At 43.9% G+C, this 16,162-nt stretch overlaps 1 protein-coding gene across 1 annotated transcript in view; it reads left to right on the forward strand.

Annotated features, from left to right (window-relative positions):
- EML6 (EMAP like 6) overlaps window positions 1-16,162 on the forward strand; it is a 229,424-nt gene that overhangs the window by 153,460 nt on the left and 59,802 nt on the right. Inside the window, exons 16-21 of the mRNA XM_037047921.1 lie at window positions 2,977-3,070; window positions 5,541-5,641; window positions 6,926-7,128; window positions 9,789-9,900; window positions 10,129-10,256; window positions 14,279-14,420. Coding sequence (XP_036903816.1) covers window positions 2,977-3,070; window positions 5,541-5,641; window positions 6,926-7,128; window positions 9,789-9,900; window positions 10,129-10,256; window positions 14,279-14,420 — 780 coding nt within the window. The remainder of the gene's footprint in view (window positions 1-2,976; window positions 3,071-5,540; window positions 5,642-6,925; window positions 7,129-9,788; window positions 9,901-10,128; window positions 10,257-14,278; window positions 14,421-16,162) is intronic.

The following is a 16,162-nucleotide window of genomic DNA, read 5'->3' on the forward strand; positions in this document are numbered from 1 at the left end:
CCATAATTAATATATACTTTGAATACTATGTCTGGAAAGATTTGAAAGAATATTACCTAGACTCCAAAAATATGGCTGAAAATAAAGACTCAAACCTATAGGCCGAGAAACAGTGGACTTTCAAAGCTAAGGTCAAGCCTCTATGGGGGAGAATGAAAGCTGGGAAGAAACTGAAAGGTAGCCCAATTACACTTCCAAGCTGTGTGGTATACAGACATAGAGTAAACCTTCAGAATTCCAGAAAAGTCACTGCTGGTGGGAGTGTAAAGTGCAGTATGGGGAACAGCGTCGATAGTACCGAAATGACCATTCATGGTGCCAGGTGGATGTGGGAAGTATCGCAGGGGCACTTGGTAGAGTATGTGCTCGTCTGACCACTGTGCTGGGTACCAGAAATTGACATAAAATAGTATTGAATGTAAACTCTCGTAGGAAAAGGTTTTTAGAAAAGGGGAAGTTGCTATCCCAGAGAAGAGGGATGGTGCCGGGGCCCCTGGGGTTTGTGCTGTTTCTCCCAGGGCTGTCCCCAGCCAAGATGCTCCCCGAGGGGCAGGAAGGTGGTGGCACTGTGAGGACAAGGGCAACAGAAATGGTAACATGAACAAGCTGTGAGAATGAACTTACCCTGAGGCCTCCTTCAAAGGAGAGAAAACTTTAAAAACTCTCGTCTTAGATGTGTGGCGTCTTGTATCCTAAGAAAGACATATTAAAATAGCTATGCAGATTTAAAAGGGAGACTATATATAGAATTAATATTCATTATATTAAAAAGGCCTTGGATATGTGTGCAGTGTTTTTTAAAGGAATGGTACCATAATTAAAACAACTTTACAAATTACAGCCATGTGACATAGTCCGTTTCCTTCCCCTTCATACCTGCCACACGCACATCTTGACCCTGCCAGTCCTCCCCAGTGTCACCGGGGTCATCAGCGTTCTTTGAAAACCAACTCGATGTGAAGATCACAAAGGAAATGTGATATTACTATGAGCCATGAAGGAGCTTATAATCTAAAAAGGGAGACAAGACTCGAATAAAAATAAAATCACCAGCCCTGACTGGTGTAGCTCAGTGGATGGAGCACGGGTCTGTGAAGCAAAGGGTCGCTGGTTTGATTCCCAGTCAGGGCACATGCCTGGGCTGCAGGCCAGGTCCCCAGTGGGAGACACATGAGAGGCAACCACACATTGATGTTTCTCTCCCTCTCTTTCTCCCTCTCTTCCCCCCTCTCTAAAAATAAATAAATAAAATATTAAAATAAAATAAAATCACCAACTACAAAGGCATGCTAATATAGTACATAACCAGGCCAAGAGATACGGGAAAAGCAGTGTTGTTGGTAATGAGCAGGACGTGGTTACCAGTCCCTCCTCCCAAATGCCTGAGGAGATACCTTGTGCAATTTAAAGCCTATTAACATTTACGCGTAAGGACATACCATTTGTTTTGATTTTGAAGACACATTTGTTTATAATAATCAACTAGTGGTGATTTAGCCCTTGAAGAAAGTGTCAATGTCTTCATCTGCTACTACTGTAGCCTAGTAGCTTGAAAGGATTAACGTGACTTTCCTTGCCTCATACTTAGTAGTAGTCAAGGACTGGGGAGGATTTGGTCTGTTACAGCAGGCTCTTCCTTCCTCTTACTCTCCTTCCTCCAGAAAAGAAGCAGACCACTGTTTGCAGTGGTTGGAGGAGGGGTCTCTGGTACAGGTGAGGGCGCTCACTGGTCAGCATGTGGAGGAGGGTTTAGCTAATAAAAAACAGGAGGTCCAATTAAATTTGAATTTCATGTAAACAGATACTTTTTTCAGTATAAATGTGTCCCATGACAGTATACATTTGCAGTGTAAATATAAATATTATATGGGACAGTCATTAAGAAATTATTCCTTGCTTATTGGAAATTCCAATTTAACTAGGCATCCCTCATTTTTCCAGGCAACCCAAATTTTGTATCTGCCCCAGGCCTGCCTTTGAAACGGTGCCATGTGAGACCTTGAGTAGACTAGGGAGAAGCAGTTTGTTACATTCCTGGGTTTCTTTACCCTCATGTTGGTGCCTTGTGGTCAGAGAAGACAGCAGGCTGAGCTGGTGTGCAGTGAGCTTGGTCGCAGTCGACCCAGAGGTGCTGTTGTCCTGTGAAGCTTTGTGAGGAGGCACCGAGGGACAGGCTTACTGGCCACACTCTTGTTCTGTCTTGAGAAAAAGCAAAGTCGCTGCTTTGATTTCAAATTTAATTTTACATATATTTTTTTAAATTTAAGAAAACAACCTCATCAAATTATAGTAACCATTGATATTATAAATACTATTTAATACTAAAGGAAAATGCTCATCATAAAACAAATGAAAAAAGATTAGATAATAGTATGTTCAGTGTAATTCTGTTTTTGTTTTTTTAAAAGTGTTTATGTAGAGAAAAACACAGAATATACACCAAATGTATGCCCAGAAATTTGGATGATTTTAACATTTTCTCTCTTCATATTTTCTATATGTCCTGTAACAATTACACAACATTTGAAATAGGGAAACTAAGAAATTAAGATTTTTTTAAATTATAAAATCACCTTTTGAAAGATTTTTTGAAAGTTATGTTTAGTTTCTGAATGCTCTTGGAGGGTAAAACAGAACCCAGTTCTTGAAGCTGAAAATAGACTGAGTCACATGTCATAAGGCTTGTCTGTCACAAAATAGGGAAGGTGGTGATGACCCACCTGAGAGGCTCCCCTACACCTGTATCTGAGGTTCAAATGCAGGGTCAGTGATTTCATTCAGCAACCCATTATCATCCTTTAAGAAGGTCAACTGTTACTAGTTATGCATTTAATTTTAGTGAGGTCCCTTTAACATGTGATACTTCCAGTGTCATATTCTTAAGGTCAATTTCTTGTTCCTCTTTACAGTATATAAAATGGTTTGGATTTTCAGTGAAGAAATGAGTCATATGACGTTTGTGTTGTTTTCATGCAGCCGATGGAAAATGTCTGGTGTCAGTTGGTTTAGACGATTTTCACAGTATTGTATTTTGGGACTGGAAAAAGGGAGAAAAGATCGCCACCACAAGGTAAGTAAGGAGCTGCCGAGGTCTGCCGGCATCCTGCTGATGATCACGCTTCGGTATAGGTCATAGTTCTCATTATCTGGTAAGATTTCATTTTCAAGCTCAAATGAAATTTGCTCAGAAAGCTTAACTTCCAAGTGAGGACATGTTGTAATATTTCACGGTGCCAGACCTGACCTGGAGCAGTTCCTGTTAGTTTTGGGGAATTGGAACGTTCTGAAATCCTTTCCAGAGAATTATTCATCACTTTGCTTTTGGAAATATATGCATTATCTCTGTCAGAGCTTTTGACGGGCAGTAGGAAAGCAGCCGTCCTCAGGCTTGTGCCTTACTCCTTGTTTTCCCCCCATCTTTGCATCCAGTGAAGGACTGTCAATGTCACTGGAGTCAGGAGTGCCATTTGTCACGAGGCCTCGGCCTGCTGGGAAGGAGGCCCCCGACACATGCACCTGCCACCGGCTTTTGGAGCAGGCGAATGGTTTCCCTGACCTCTCCACCGTATAAATAGACCTTTCTAGACTGCTGTTTATAGACCACCTGCCCTCACCCCAGCCTCCCTCCCTGCTGAGTCAGCTCAGTGTCTGAGCATTGCATTCCACTGGTCCTGACGCTGGGCGCAGCGCTTTGCCAGCCATGGTCACAGGTCAAAGGAGCCGGCAGCCCAGGCCCCACAGCCCAGTATGTTGCCCTAGGCTGTTATCAATTTACTCCTCCACTAGCTCTTCCCTGCAGTAACCAACTTCTGATTTCACAGTATAAAATCATTTTTAAGTGAAGAGCTTTGAACCCCAGTGTTGTACTTAGTTTTTAAATTAATATTCCCCTGCACCATATTAAGTGGGGGGGGGGGAGTTGTTTTGGGCATTTTGACCTAGAGAATGAAGATCTGTCTTCAATTGCTGGAGATTCAGAGAAGGAGCAGATGGGTCCTTGAAGACTCCAACTGACTGTCTTGGGAGAAGAGAAACTTTCCTGATTGCTGCTGTTGAGATAGAATTCTTGGCAGCGAATGGTAGCTCATAAATCCGCCTGTCCAAGTGGCCTTTCTTTCGGTCGCTCCTTCTGCCCCTCCTCACTGGTGTATCACCCCCCTCTAGTATCAGATTCAGGCCTCAGTCAGGACTCTGCTTTCTTCCTAGATGAATAAACTGAATTTTAGGTTAATATTTCTGATAACACACCATCTGCATTAGCAGGCACTTGCAGGCAAAGCACATGCCTGCATTTCAGAAGCAACAGAAATGCAGTTTTCCTACTAGAATGCCCTCAGCCACTGCGGGGCTCACCACCTGTGTGCCAGAAGCATTAACAGGAATGGAGGAGAGCAATATTTAGTAATATAAAAAAGTATGTACTTGGTATCCATAGTAGATCATGTTACCCCCATTTAATTTAACTAACACAGGGTGACTTAGCACCATTATGCGAATAACATAATTTATTTCTGGCATTGCTCCCAAGTCTTGTCACAGTCCCAATCAGGACACCCACAGGATTGCCATCAGAGGACATTTTTGCATTTGTAGTATTAACCAGTGCTCTTTCAAGAAGGATTTTCCAGGATTGCTAACGTTCTTTGGAAGAATACTGTGTCTTAATAAATAAGTAGTAAATATTTACATGAGTGCTTATTTATATAATATTTACAGTAATAAATTATATATAGTAAGTAACCAGAAAAAATAAAAATTCTATTTCTGGCTTTAAGTGAGGGTGCTTAAACAGCTAAAAAGTTGAAAAGCAGAGGCGTGACAGAGTGACAAAGGACAAGTACTGCCCGCTGATGGTGCGGACTGGCTTGGGTTCTCAGGAGAGGGCCCTGGGCTCCCAGCAGACAGTCCCCGGGCCCCGGGGGAAGCCAGGTCGGTAGCCCCAGGCCTAGAATCAGTCCTTACAGTTTTATCCACCTATGGGGTCATAAACCCACATTTCTGAATGCACAGCATCTGAAAGTTCCTTGAATCAATAGATGATATCCTTTCTCTCTCCACGGATGTGAGCCAGGGGCTTCAATTTCTGGTGACTGCATTTCTAGCTGAAACTCTGTTTAACCCAGAGTTGCGACTTCCAAAGTAGAAATATTACACCTAAAGCTTCTCATTAATGCTATCACAGGGTCTTCTCCCTCCTCTTGTATCAGATCTCTAGACCCCAAGAAGTATTCACTATTCTGTGGTGGTGATGTTAATTATATCTTGCAGAGACTTGTGATGCATTTCAGATACTTCATTAATTTGTTAAAGCATAAGTAAGTAGACTTCGGTGGCAATATTAGAGTCAGAAAAAAGGGCTCAGACATGCAGAGAAAAGCTAATGCTTATTTTTTAGTATAAACCCCATGTGTATTTTAAGTGATTTTAGTTGTCCTTTTACATGTGCTCAATGAAAATTAGACCAAATGCATGCTTTTCTTAAAACTCTCCATCCTTGCTTCCATCAAAACTAGAAATCTTTTCTCACTTGTCTCTTACAGAGGACATAAAGATAAGATATTTGTGGTGAAGTGTAACCCACACCATGTTGACAAACTGGTTACGGTTGGGATAAAGCACATCAAATTCTGGCAACAAGCAGGTACTGTTGTTTGGCTTTATCATTTTTGTGGTTGAGAGCTGAGGAAAACCATGACTGCCACCTATCCTGTCTCTGCAATCTAGAATTAGAACGCTCCCGAAAGATACTCTCTCCCAAATTCACTTCGGACTGCTTAATGTCTAAGCCGTGACCCTTGGAGCACACTGTATGATGCTGTGCGTATTTGTCGGTGTCTAGAAAGTTGTGGACAATGTTCTTCTGTGAAAATATCTTTAGTCCTCTGTTCTGAAAGCAGGAATGTCGTCAGACTACCGAGCAGGAAGTAAAGTAATCATGCCGGTTGGGCGAAAACTGTTTTCAGTGAGGGTTTCTTTATCATTGAATTTGAAAAATGAATTAAATCCTGACACCACACACAATAGGTGGTCAGTTAAACATTTGTGGATTATAACGTTGGTAATAATGATGAGTAAATAAGCATGACAAAACATGGGCTGATATCTTATTCTTCTCACTAATAAGCCATCCCTGTTGTTAAAATTGTTTCTGGACTCCTAGCATCAGCTGTAACACCAAGCCCAATTTTATACTGGTCAAAACACAAGTAAGCTACCGTTCAGTGCTTTCTGCTTTTCAAGAAAGGATAACGGTGCCCAGTGCATCTGGGGAGCCAGCAGGCACGGAGCTGCCTGGAGCGAGTCTGGTTGCTCAGTGCTAGTCAGGAAGCACACGGAAGTGCGAACATCTAAGGCACGAATCTGATGCACCTTCTCCTACACAGTGATTCATTTTTCTCACCTCAGAGTTGCTGTGACAAAAGTCGAAGCAAAACATATATAACATGTTTGCATTTTACATTCACAGCCAGTGCTCTTTCTGCTCTTTTTGCTCAGAATTCATGAGGATGGTCCTTTTTCCCCCAGGCACTTCGTCATGCCCTCCCCTGGCTGTCACAGAACTTGCACTACACCTTGGTTGGACGCACGTCCCGTTGGACTGAGATGTGTAGGAGATGCACACCGAGTCCCCTCTCCCAGCAGACCCTACGCTCCTTGCAGGCAGGGACTCTTCATCTTTATACCCTGCCGTCGACCGCCATGCCCTCCACAAAGCAGGGACTCAGTAAACACGAGTTAAGGCAGGAGGAATGAGAAAACCCCTTATATTTTTGTCTCTGATATTTTCTGCTGTTTTTATACATCTCTGTGTATACACATATGTTGACATGGTGCATTTCTCCTTGAAGGTAGTCATTCTGCATGTTCATAGAAGGTGTCACTTGTAAAAAAAAAAAAAGTAATAAATATGCTTGGTCCACTCCAGGTGGGGGCTTCACCTCTAAAAGAGGGATTTTTGGCAGTGTTGGAAAACTGGAAACAATGATGTGTGTTTCTTACGGGCGAATGGAAGACCTAGTGTTCTCAGGAGCAGCCACTGGAGATATTTTTATTTGGAAAGATACTCTCCTGCTGAAGACGGTGAAGGCTCATGACGGGCCCGTGTTCGCTATGTATGCCCTGGATAAGGTAAGGTCTCTCTTCCAGAATTCCTTTTCCTCCTTAATTCTGTAAAGTTGTACGTTCGTCGTAGGAAGGTCCACACCAAGAGGACCCTCTGTCTAAACACAGTGCCCCCCGAGCTGGGGAGGGGTTGTAAGGAATTCCAGTCAAGAGACGAGAGGGATAACCAATATTTAAAGTTTTCTCTTTTACGTATAATTATTTCTTTATATTCAATTCCTCTCCATTTTTTTTCCACACTAGTTCTTCCTGACTCTCACTCCTAAGAACCCCTTAGGGATTAGCTTTGGGTAAGTGTAGACGCTCAGGAGCAGCAGAGCCCTGAGAACTCTCAGCATCATCTCCCTCCTCTGGGGCACAATAAGCAGAGACCTGGAAGCACCAGTTGCTCCACCCATCGAAGTGACCAGCAGTTACGTCGATAACCCGTTTGTTCCCGTGTAGGCAGGCTTTAACGAGAGTGTTCGAGTGAGGTCTTTTCACCAGCTCTCTTTGCATTCTCCACACAAACCGAACCAGTGGAATATACATACACATGCACATGTACATACACGTATGTCATACAGTCATGTACCACTTGATGGGGGGATGCATCCTAAGAAACGAGTCCCTAGGTGGTTTTGTCCCTGTTCAGGGTTGTGCTAACATCGAGTGCACCTACTCCAACCCAGAGGTACAGAGACTGCTGTGGAGTTGTGTGCTACACTTTTATACGACGGGAGGCATCACCACAAACTCGTAGGCCGCACATTGTGCTTCTACATTAGGACATTAACTAGGCGATAGGAGTTTTTCGGCTCTGTTATCTTATGGCACCACTATCATATATGTGGGCTGTCATTGAATGAAATGTCATTAGGTGGCACATGACTGTGTAAAATGGAGATTTATTATGAGGAACTGGCTCGTGCCATTATGGAGGCTGAGGAGGCTCACTGTGCCATCTGCAAGCCGGAGAGCCGAGAAAGCCAGTGGTGCAATCCGTCCCAGTCCAGTGGCCTGAGAACCAGGGGAGCTGGTGGTGTAAACTCCCATCCGAGGGTGGGAAAAGCAATGAGGTGTCCCAGCTCGGGGAGACGGGAAAGAAAGGGTCCAATTCCTCCTTTTCTGACGTAAGTTCTAGTCAGGCTTCCTCACTGGGAAGGGCGATCTCCTTTACTGCGCCCATCGATTCAGATGCTGGTCCCCTCCAGAAGCACCCTTACAGACACACGCAGAAGTACTGTTTAATCTGAGCCCCTGTGGCCAGTCAAATTGATACAAAATTAGCCCTCACACTTCCACTGAAGCTCACCTTTGTCCTCATGTGTCCAGCTACCCATCTGCCTTACAGTGTTTCTTTAAAAAGGTCACACCTACCTTCAAGGCTTTTAAAATACTTTCTTCAGTGAATTTGTCAGAAAACATCAATTTTTTGTTTTCTGCTCACCTGCTGGGGGTATTGATTCACCTGTTCTCTTTGACTTCCAAACAGTTAAAGTCACTTAATATACCTAAGGCAAGGCTCATTTTGCATTTACCTGTCCCCAGGTAGATATGCTGATCCCACTACAGAAGTAGCTCCTTGTTGTATGTGCAACTGTATGGTTGTTTAAGTTGTTGAGCTGTTGTTCATTTCTTTAACTAGCAAACTTGTTTTTGATTAAACTGAAAATGTTAGAAAAGATTAAAGCGGAGTGCAAAGTTTTTGTAGGCCCAGAAGTTGATGTGATATAATGTGTATAAACTTTTTTTATTGTTTGTTAACTTAAGTTGAGAAATTGTGGGAAAAGACAAGAATATCACAGTATAATATATTGCATTTAAATTTAATTTGGGCATTGAATTTTCCTGGGTGCAACATCTGTAGTAAGAATAAGAATATTTAATGTAATAAACTTCAAAATATCATTTTCTTGTACACCTCATTCAAATGCAGTAAATTAAAAGTTTCTGAGAAAACAGAATGAATTACTCAGTATTTGTCTTAAAAAAAATGACTTTTCTAAGAACAGTTGGTATATTTAATAAGCTGCCAGAAAGGAAAATTAGTAAGGCCAAGAAATCATAAACTTGGAACAAGAATGAATATCACTATTCAGTAAAATATATACAATATGTTAAGCTTCTTGCTTTCCAGGTTTTATGAAAATTAATCTGGATTTTAATCACTGTGGAAATTAATGCCTGTTGAGCAATTTAGCAGGATGGTTTTGTTATATGAAGTGCCTAATTTACTCTATTAAAATAATGATGTTTTCTTTGAGAAGTAATTATTCAATTTAAAAATATTTAATAGCCATTTTCATTTTTATGTTAATACTGATTCATTCTGGAGGAGAATATGAGGTACCAGAAGTGGCCAGACCTTGAGCCTGGTCCTGTTCTGCAGGAACCCACTCTCTGGTCAGGGCACCGAGACAGCCGTGACCCCAAGCACCAAGAGCTGGTCGTCTGGAGGAAGTGCAGTGGACAATGAGAACATACTTGATCCAGCTTGAGAAGTAGGGGAGAGATGCTTCTAGAAGATACCATATTATTATTATGTGTTGTCAGATTTTTCAGTCTCCTGGACTTAGGAAGAACGTGCACACAAGCTGCTTTCCTGAGCGGGACTCCAGTCGGGGTGGGGTGGGTAGCTGGTCACTTTAGTGTGTATATCATCGTTCTCATGTGCATCTTTGCAGGGCTTTGTGACAGGCGGAAAGGACGGAATCGTGGAGCTCTGGGATGATATGTTTGAAAGGTGCCTGAAGACTTACGCCATTAAAAGAGCAGCGTTGTCTACTAGCTCTAAAGGTACCACTCCCAAATACGCAGTAGGGATATTTCTGTTCATAGGGATGGAGACACCAGTACTAATGTACTTGGAAAAACGTGATCCAACCAATTCTCTTTCTTCCACATTCAGAGCCCCAGGTCCCTGGTAGAAGTGTCAAGGAGGACTAGTACCTAGTGTTTTGGAACTATAAAAATAATGTATTAGTCTTTTAATTTAGTGTTTATTAAATACATTTCCCCCCTCAGGCTTGCTTTTGGAGGATAACCCTTCCATTCGTGCCATTACTCTGGGGCATGGACATATCCTGGTGGGCACCAAAAATGGAGAGATCCTGGAAATCGACAAAAGCGGCCCAATGACGCTGCTCATTCAGGTACTGTGCTTGTGCATGTCCTAAACCGTGGCTTGCTGCAGGGCCGGGCCTGGGCCGAGGAAGCATCCATTCTCTGCCTGTACAAGTACTAAGTGCCTCTTGCTGTATAGCAAATTTCCACAAACAGTAGCTTTTAAAACAGTGTACATTTATTACCTCATAATTTCCGTGGGTCAGGAGTTGAGTGGGGGTTAACTGCGTCTCCACTTAAGGTTCTGAAAGGCTGCAGTGTCAGGGCTGTCAGAGTCAGGGCTGCAGTCTCCACTGATCCTCACCTGAAGAAGCATCTTCCTGCAGGGTCAGTCAGGTTGTTGGCAGAATTCAGCTCCTTGTGGCTGTCGGACTGCTGGCCACTGGCCAGAGGCCACCTTCAGCTTTCAGATGCGGCTGACAGGTCCTTGCCACATGGGGTTCCCCACCACAGCCCCTCATTTCCTCAAAGCCAGTAAGAGAGAAAAAACAGGCACTGGAGTCATATGTAACATAATCATATCATCACATGCATGTAATGATGAGCATTCGTCACCTTTGCCTTATTTCTTTGATTGAAAACAAGCCACAGGTCATGCCGTAATCCAAGAGAGGTGAGCACACCAGAGCATGAAAAGCAGGGGCATCATGAGGGTCACCTCAAGAGTCTTCCCATCAGAGGCCACCCTCTGGCCACCAATTATTCATGTTGCTGCCTATTCATGTTCAGAATTCATTCCCCCTCCCAAGGGCTCCAAGGCCCTTATCCCATGACTGTATCTGCTCCAAATCCACAGTCTGATCATCAAAGTCAAGTCCAAGTGTGCCTGAGGCAGGCCCCTTTAGGTGTATTTTCTCTCAGTCTGACCATCTGTAAAACTAACAAGTTCTTTTCTCTGCACACACCAAACATACGAGCACCTCTTTAGATTTTGTGCCTCACTTTAGCCTCAGCCTTGATTCACAGAGACACATTATTCTCCTTACCCTCCCTCTGTCCTCAAGAATAACATTCAGGTACAAATCAGATTGAGATAAATATCAGTAAATCCTCAAAGACTGGAGAAATGATAGTCTCACCTAAGGGGGTGGTGGTTTGTGGAGGTGAGTGGGTAAGTTGATGAACAGACCTTATTAGTAGATGGACGAGGCACAGGACAGTGAGGGTGTGTATTCAGAAGGTGCAGTGAAGAATGAGCACTGATTACATGAGCTTCAGGACTTCCACGGGTGCAGTAAAAGGACTTCTCCTTCCCCGACCTGGCTCGCGCCTGTGGGCCCGCTTTACTAGGGACGCCTCCCAGAATCCCTGTGGGAGGGGTGCTCTGACTGCACCCTGGGAACAGGTCCACACCCAGATCACGACTCAGGGGAAGCCCAGCAGGCTTCAGAAGTACCTGTGCCCAAGTCCCACTCTGGATATCCTGGAGAATCTTATTTTAAAAAATTCAGTGGTGGAAACAAACCTCAGAAGCCGTGCCGCTGACGGCACCAGGCAGCGGGGACCGAGGACTGTGACGGAGAGGCGTCTCCGAGGCGGCACTCTTCTCCCACTGCTTGTGCTTGCGTTATTTCCTGGCAGACTAATTTCTCTTTCTTTCTGGCCATGGTGTCTTATTCAATTTTATTGAAAAGCAAGTGTTGGTTTCAACTTAAATAACTTAAAGTCTTTTAAATTTATATTTGATTTTTAATGTCCACTTTTTTGAGACTTTAAATTGTTTTCATACATGCTAAATATTTTGTAAGATTTATACTATGATGTGATTCAAACAGTACTATAAGATTTAAACTCTAAGATTTCTAACTTTAAACTCTAAGTATTATGTCATAGTTGTTTAAACATGTTTTAAACTTGACAATAAAGTCTTTTTACTTTTTTGTTCTCTATAGTTCTCTTCTTATATTCCTTTCTATTTTTCCAGCAGTACAGATAACCACGGGTACCATTAACTGAGCACATACTATGTGTCAGGCAGTACTGTTGTAAAGAATCTCTCTCATCTCCATAGTGGATACACTCTGTTGAAATTGTTGTGTGTTTTTTTGGTTGTTTTGTTTTGTTTTGTTTTGTTGATGAGGGACCTAAAGCCCAGTAAATTGCCCTCCACCTCATGCTAAGAACTGCAGAGCTGAGATTCAGACCAGGTTTGTCAGACCCCAGAGCCCTTTCATTTTCCTCACACCTGCCTGTTCTCTAAATGCCTCAGCGTGGAGACATAGAAGCACAGAGCAGAAGGCCCAGCCTCCTGAGCTGCGTGGCTGGTGGACCATCTTCTCTCCTTACCTGTGCCCCGTTTTCCTTTTCCTCAGCATCTCTTCCCTCTTCTGGTCTGTGGCGCATTTGCTGTTCCCTCCTAGGTAGAACTCAGTAGTCGGAGTCAGTCAGCGTTTGTTGGGCTCCTGCTGTGCACCATGGGCAGGGCCTCCTGCTCCTGGGCTCACCGCCCTGTTCAGAGAGAACACGGACCCTGAGGGAAACTGTGGGGCAGCAGAGGCATGTGATTAAGACCATCAGCTGTCCTGCTGTGGGAAGATACCAGGATAACTTTCCAGGTTCAGCAGCATGGCCATCCAGTGCAACCTGGAATACGTTGCTTATTTTTTCAGGAAGAGAGAGCTAGGTTGGGGAAAGGGAAGGGACAGGAAGTGATTTCTGACCGTTTCCGTCATGTGTGCTTTGAATATGATCTACTCAGTTGTGTGGCTGTCTATTATCATCAGCTTTATGAGGGTTAGAGTAGGAAAGCAGGATCCCAAATTCATTTTCTTGTGCCACTCAAGATACACCCTGCCTCGCACACTGTCTCATCCTATGTTATAGGGGAATTACTACAATCAGATTAAGGAAATATAATTTTTAAATCAATAAATTAGGCAGTGGTTTGAAAGGGTCACAGAGCCCCACAACCCTGTCTTCCAGCAAAATGAGCTGAAGGACTTGGTTGGTACAAGAGCTCTGAGCAGCCCCGGTCTCAGGGGCAGTGGGGGCTGATGCCTGGCCCATCCTCTGACTGTGGTCCGGAGGGTGGGAGGCTTCTGAAGGGAAGAGGACTCGGGATACCGATGCTCCAAATCCAATTAATTCAAAAGCAATGCTGAAGCCCTGCAGCCCTTCTCAGATATTTGAATGTCACTGGTACTTGGAACTTTGTGTCTTCTGCCAAATTACTGTTTTGTTCAAACAGCTTCCCAGTTACACTGCAGTCATCCAATTTCTCTTTGCAAAGCCACCTGTTCCCCAAAGCATTCCAATTACAGACACCTTTCAGATGCCTGTGCACTGTCTTCCTTTTCACTTTACTGAGCAAAGCCTTTTTATAATTAGCCACTAAAAGTGGAAACTCGGCAAACAATTTGGTCCTTTTTATTGCTCTGTGCACTGATTTACTCTTTCCACTGCTTTACTGAGTGATAAATTATAGGGATCAGATTTGTTTTCTCTGTAGTTGTTCATTTTCAAATACTGTTTTATCTCAGTTATTATTCTAAGATGGTTGAGTGTGTTTGCCATTAAGATACAGATAGCTGTGTGGAATTGGTCCAATGCCTATTAAGCACCTTTCAGTTTCCCAGTGTTCATTTTATAGACCAATTTGGAAACAAATGTGGAACCCAGGACACTTTTAGAATATGGTTTTATTGATGGAAGTGGTTTGTGTCATTGTATCAATCTGTGTTACAAGGAGGTCCATGTATGCTGTGTTTATATGATGTCAAATGACAGATAAAATGAAGGCACTTTGTTATTCACCCAGATGTTGCTAAATGAGAAGATGTTTGGCATCCTATAAAACAAAGATTATAAGCAGTGAGTCCATATTTTGCTTCCCAAATGAATGCTTTAGCATCATGCCAGTCCAGCTTTAGACTCAAGTTCAAGTGGAAAACTTATTCACAGCCATCATTTCGGCCCAGCGAAGCTGTACTTGTGCTCTTTCACATTTGAACCTGTCTGGTATACTCTCAGGCTGAATAAGCAGCACAGGGCTGCCCAAGAGCAAGCCAGGAAGCATGGACCGAGTTGATGGTGTCCCGTTTCTGCTCCCCAGGGACACATGGAGGGAGAAGTGTGGGGGCTGGCAGCTCACCCCCTCCTGCCCATCTGTGCAACAGTGAGTGATGATAAAACCCTTCGCATCTGGGAATTATCTTCCCAGCACCGTATGCTGGCAGTACGGAAACTCAAAAAAGGTACATGACTTCACCTTACACATCTGTAAAGGTATTTCCAAACAACAGAATGGGTTGGATTCATTCATTCCTTCACCTGATAGTTACTGACAGCACCGTTTGCGTTCCCCCAAGCATGTCAGGCAATGGGGATTCTCCACAGTCACTCCAGGAGGCTGGCCTGGCTGTCGGTGCCGGCTCTGTTACTCACTTGCTTTCCTTGCACTTCACAGACGTTTGCCACCTGGGGGCAATGTGTCCTTCCTCTTCTCATCAAGGGCCGTGTGCATCAGTTGAAATACATCAGCTTGTAAAGAATCCTATTTTTTAACTATATGTCTCACATTTTATGTCTGTAAAACAAAAATCTGTGATGCAAAAAATAATCCTTAATATCAAGAAATGAGTAAATGTGTATTGAACACACATAAGGACTAGAACTAAGACATATAGCAAGCACATATTCAGCAAACGTTTACTGAGTAGCTTCTACGTGTCAGGCACTGGGGATCCCAAGAGGAATGGGTGTCAGAGATGGACAAGATTTGAACAGAGTCCCAGCAACAGATTGTCCATTCAAACTGGGTAATTTGAGGAACGTCTAAAAACAAGACTGTTCATAAAGGGATGGGGGAGAGTTGAGAAATGACCAGGAATAGTGTGCAGCACCATTAGCTGTTTGCAGCTGGGTACCAGTACCGACCCTGAACCTGAAGGGGCCAGAGGAGGGAATGACTACAGGGCACTTAAAATGAGAGCGGTGCGAGACAGCCGGCTGACAGCATCTGTGACCATCAGCCCGAGATTCGCCCACATGGGGTGACCCCGCAGTGACGCAGCTGGGGAATCCTCCCTCCCTCCCTCCCTTTCTCCTTCGTTTGTCTCCTGCCCATGCACCCACTGGACCAAACTCACTCAGAAGCCAGAGGGCAGGGAGGCCCATTGATGCCATCCACACCAGCTCCAGGCACTGAACAGAGTGCAGAGTGGTTGTGCAAAGACAGACCAAAGGTATCTGGCACAAAAAGGGTACCGCGGAGGCTCTGAGGAAGGCCTGCTGCCAGGGTTGGCTTCATCATTGAGGAACCAGGAGAGCTGAGGCCCAGAGGATTTGTGGAAGTTCGTAAGTCAGGAAAGGATGACACTGGGGTCTAGAGCTGAAGTATTTGTATTGGGTGGTGTTATAGGCTGAGAGGCATGGGGCGTGCATTCTAGGATAAAATAAAGGCATCAGGAGAGTAGTAACAATAATGACGGTGGCTAACATTGCTGAGCCAGCGACGCTAGCACTGGGCATTTGGTCTTCACAGGAACCCAATGAATAAGGGCATGACTGTTACCACTTACAAATGAGGAAACTGAGGCACAGAGAACTTAAGTCACGTGCTGAAAGGCTCACAGCTTGTAAGTGGTGGCACTGGATTGGAGCACACCTGTGGCCACTGCGTGATGCCACCCCTTTCTACCATGTTGCCTCCTTTCATACTGGGCTTCTGGGCCTTTGTAAGTAGGAAATCAAGCCCAGGTCCAAGTACAAAGCCCATGCTCTTAACTGCCACGGATCGAATCATTTCTGATAGTGGGGCCACTCACTGATAGTGGGGAAATGATAGACCATGTTGTCCTCATGGTGAGTGTTTAGTATCAGACAAGTGGACTTTGTTCACTAGTTGGAAATTAGCTCAAAAGAACAACTACTAAATTATGTTAGATAAGATGACCTTTCACTCCCAGAAGTGATGTGGTTTGTACGGTATGTTATA

Source organism: Sturnira hondurensis, unplaced genomic scaffold, assembly GCF_014824575.4.
Source record: "Sturnira hondurensis isolate 20B ecotype Veracruz unplaced genomic scaffold, ASM1482457v3 Scaffold0006413, whole genome shotgun sequence".
In the NCBI taxonomy this organism is placed as follows: domain Eukaryota; kingdom Metazoa; phylum Chordata; class Mammalia; order Chiroptera; family Phyllostomidae; genus Sturnira; species Sturnira hondurensis.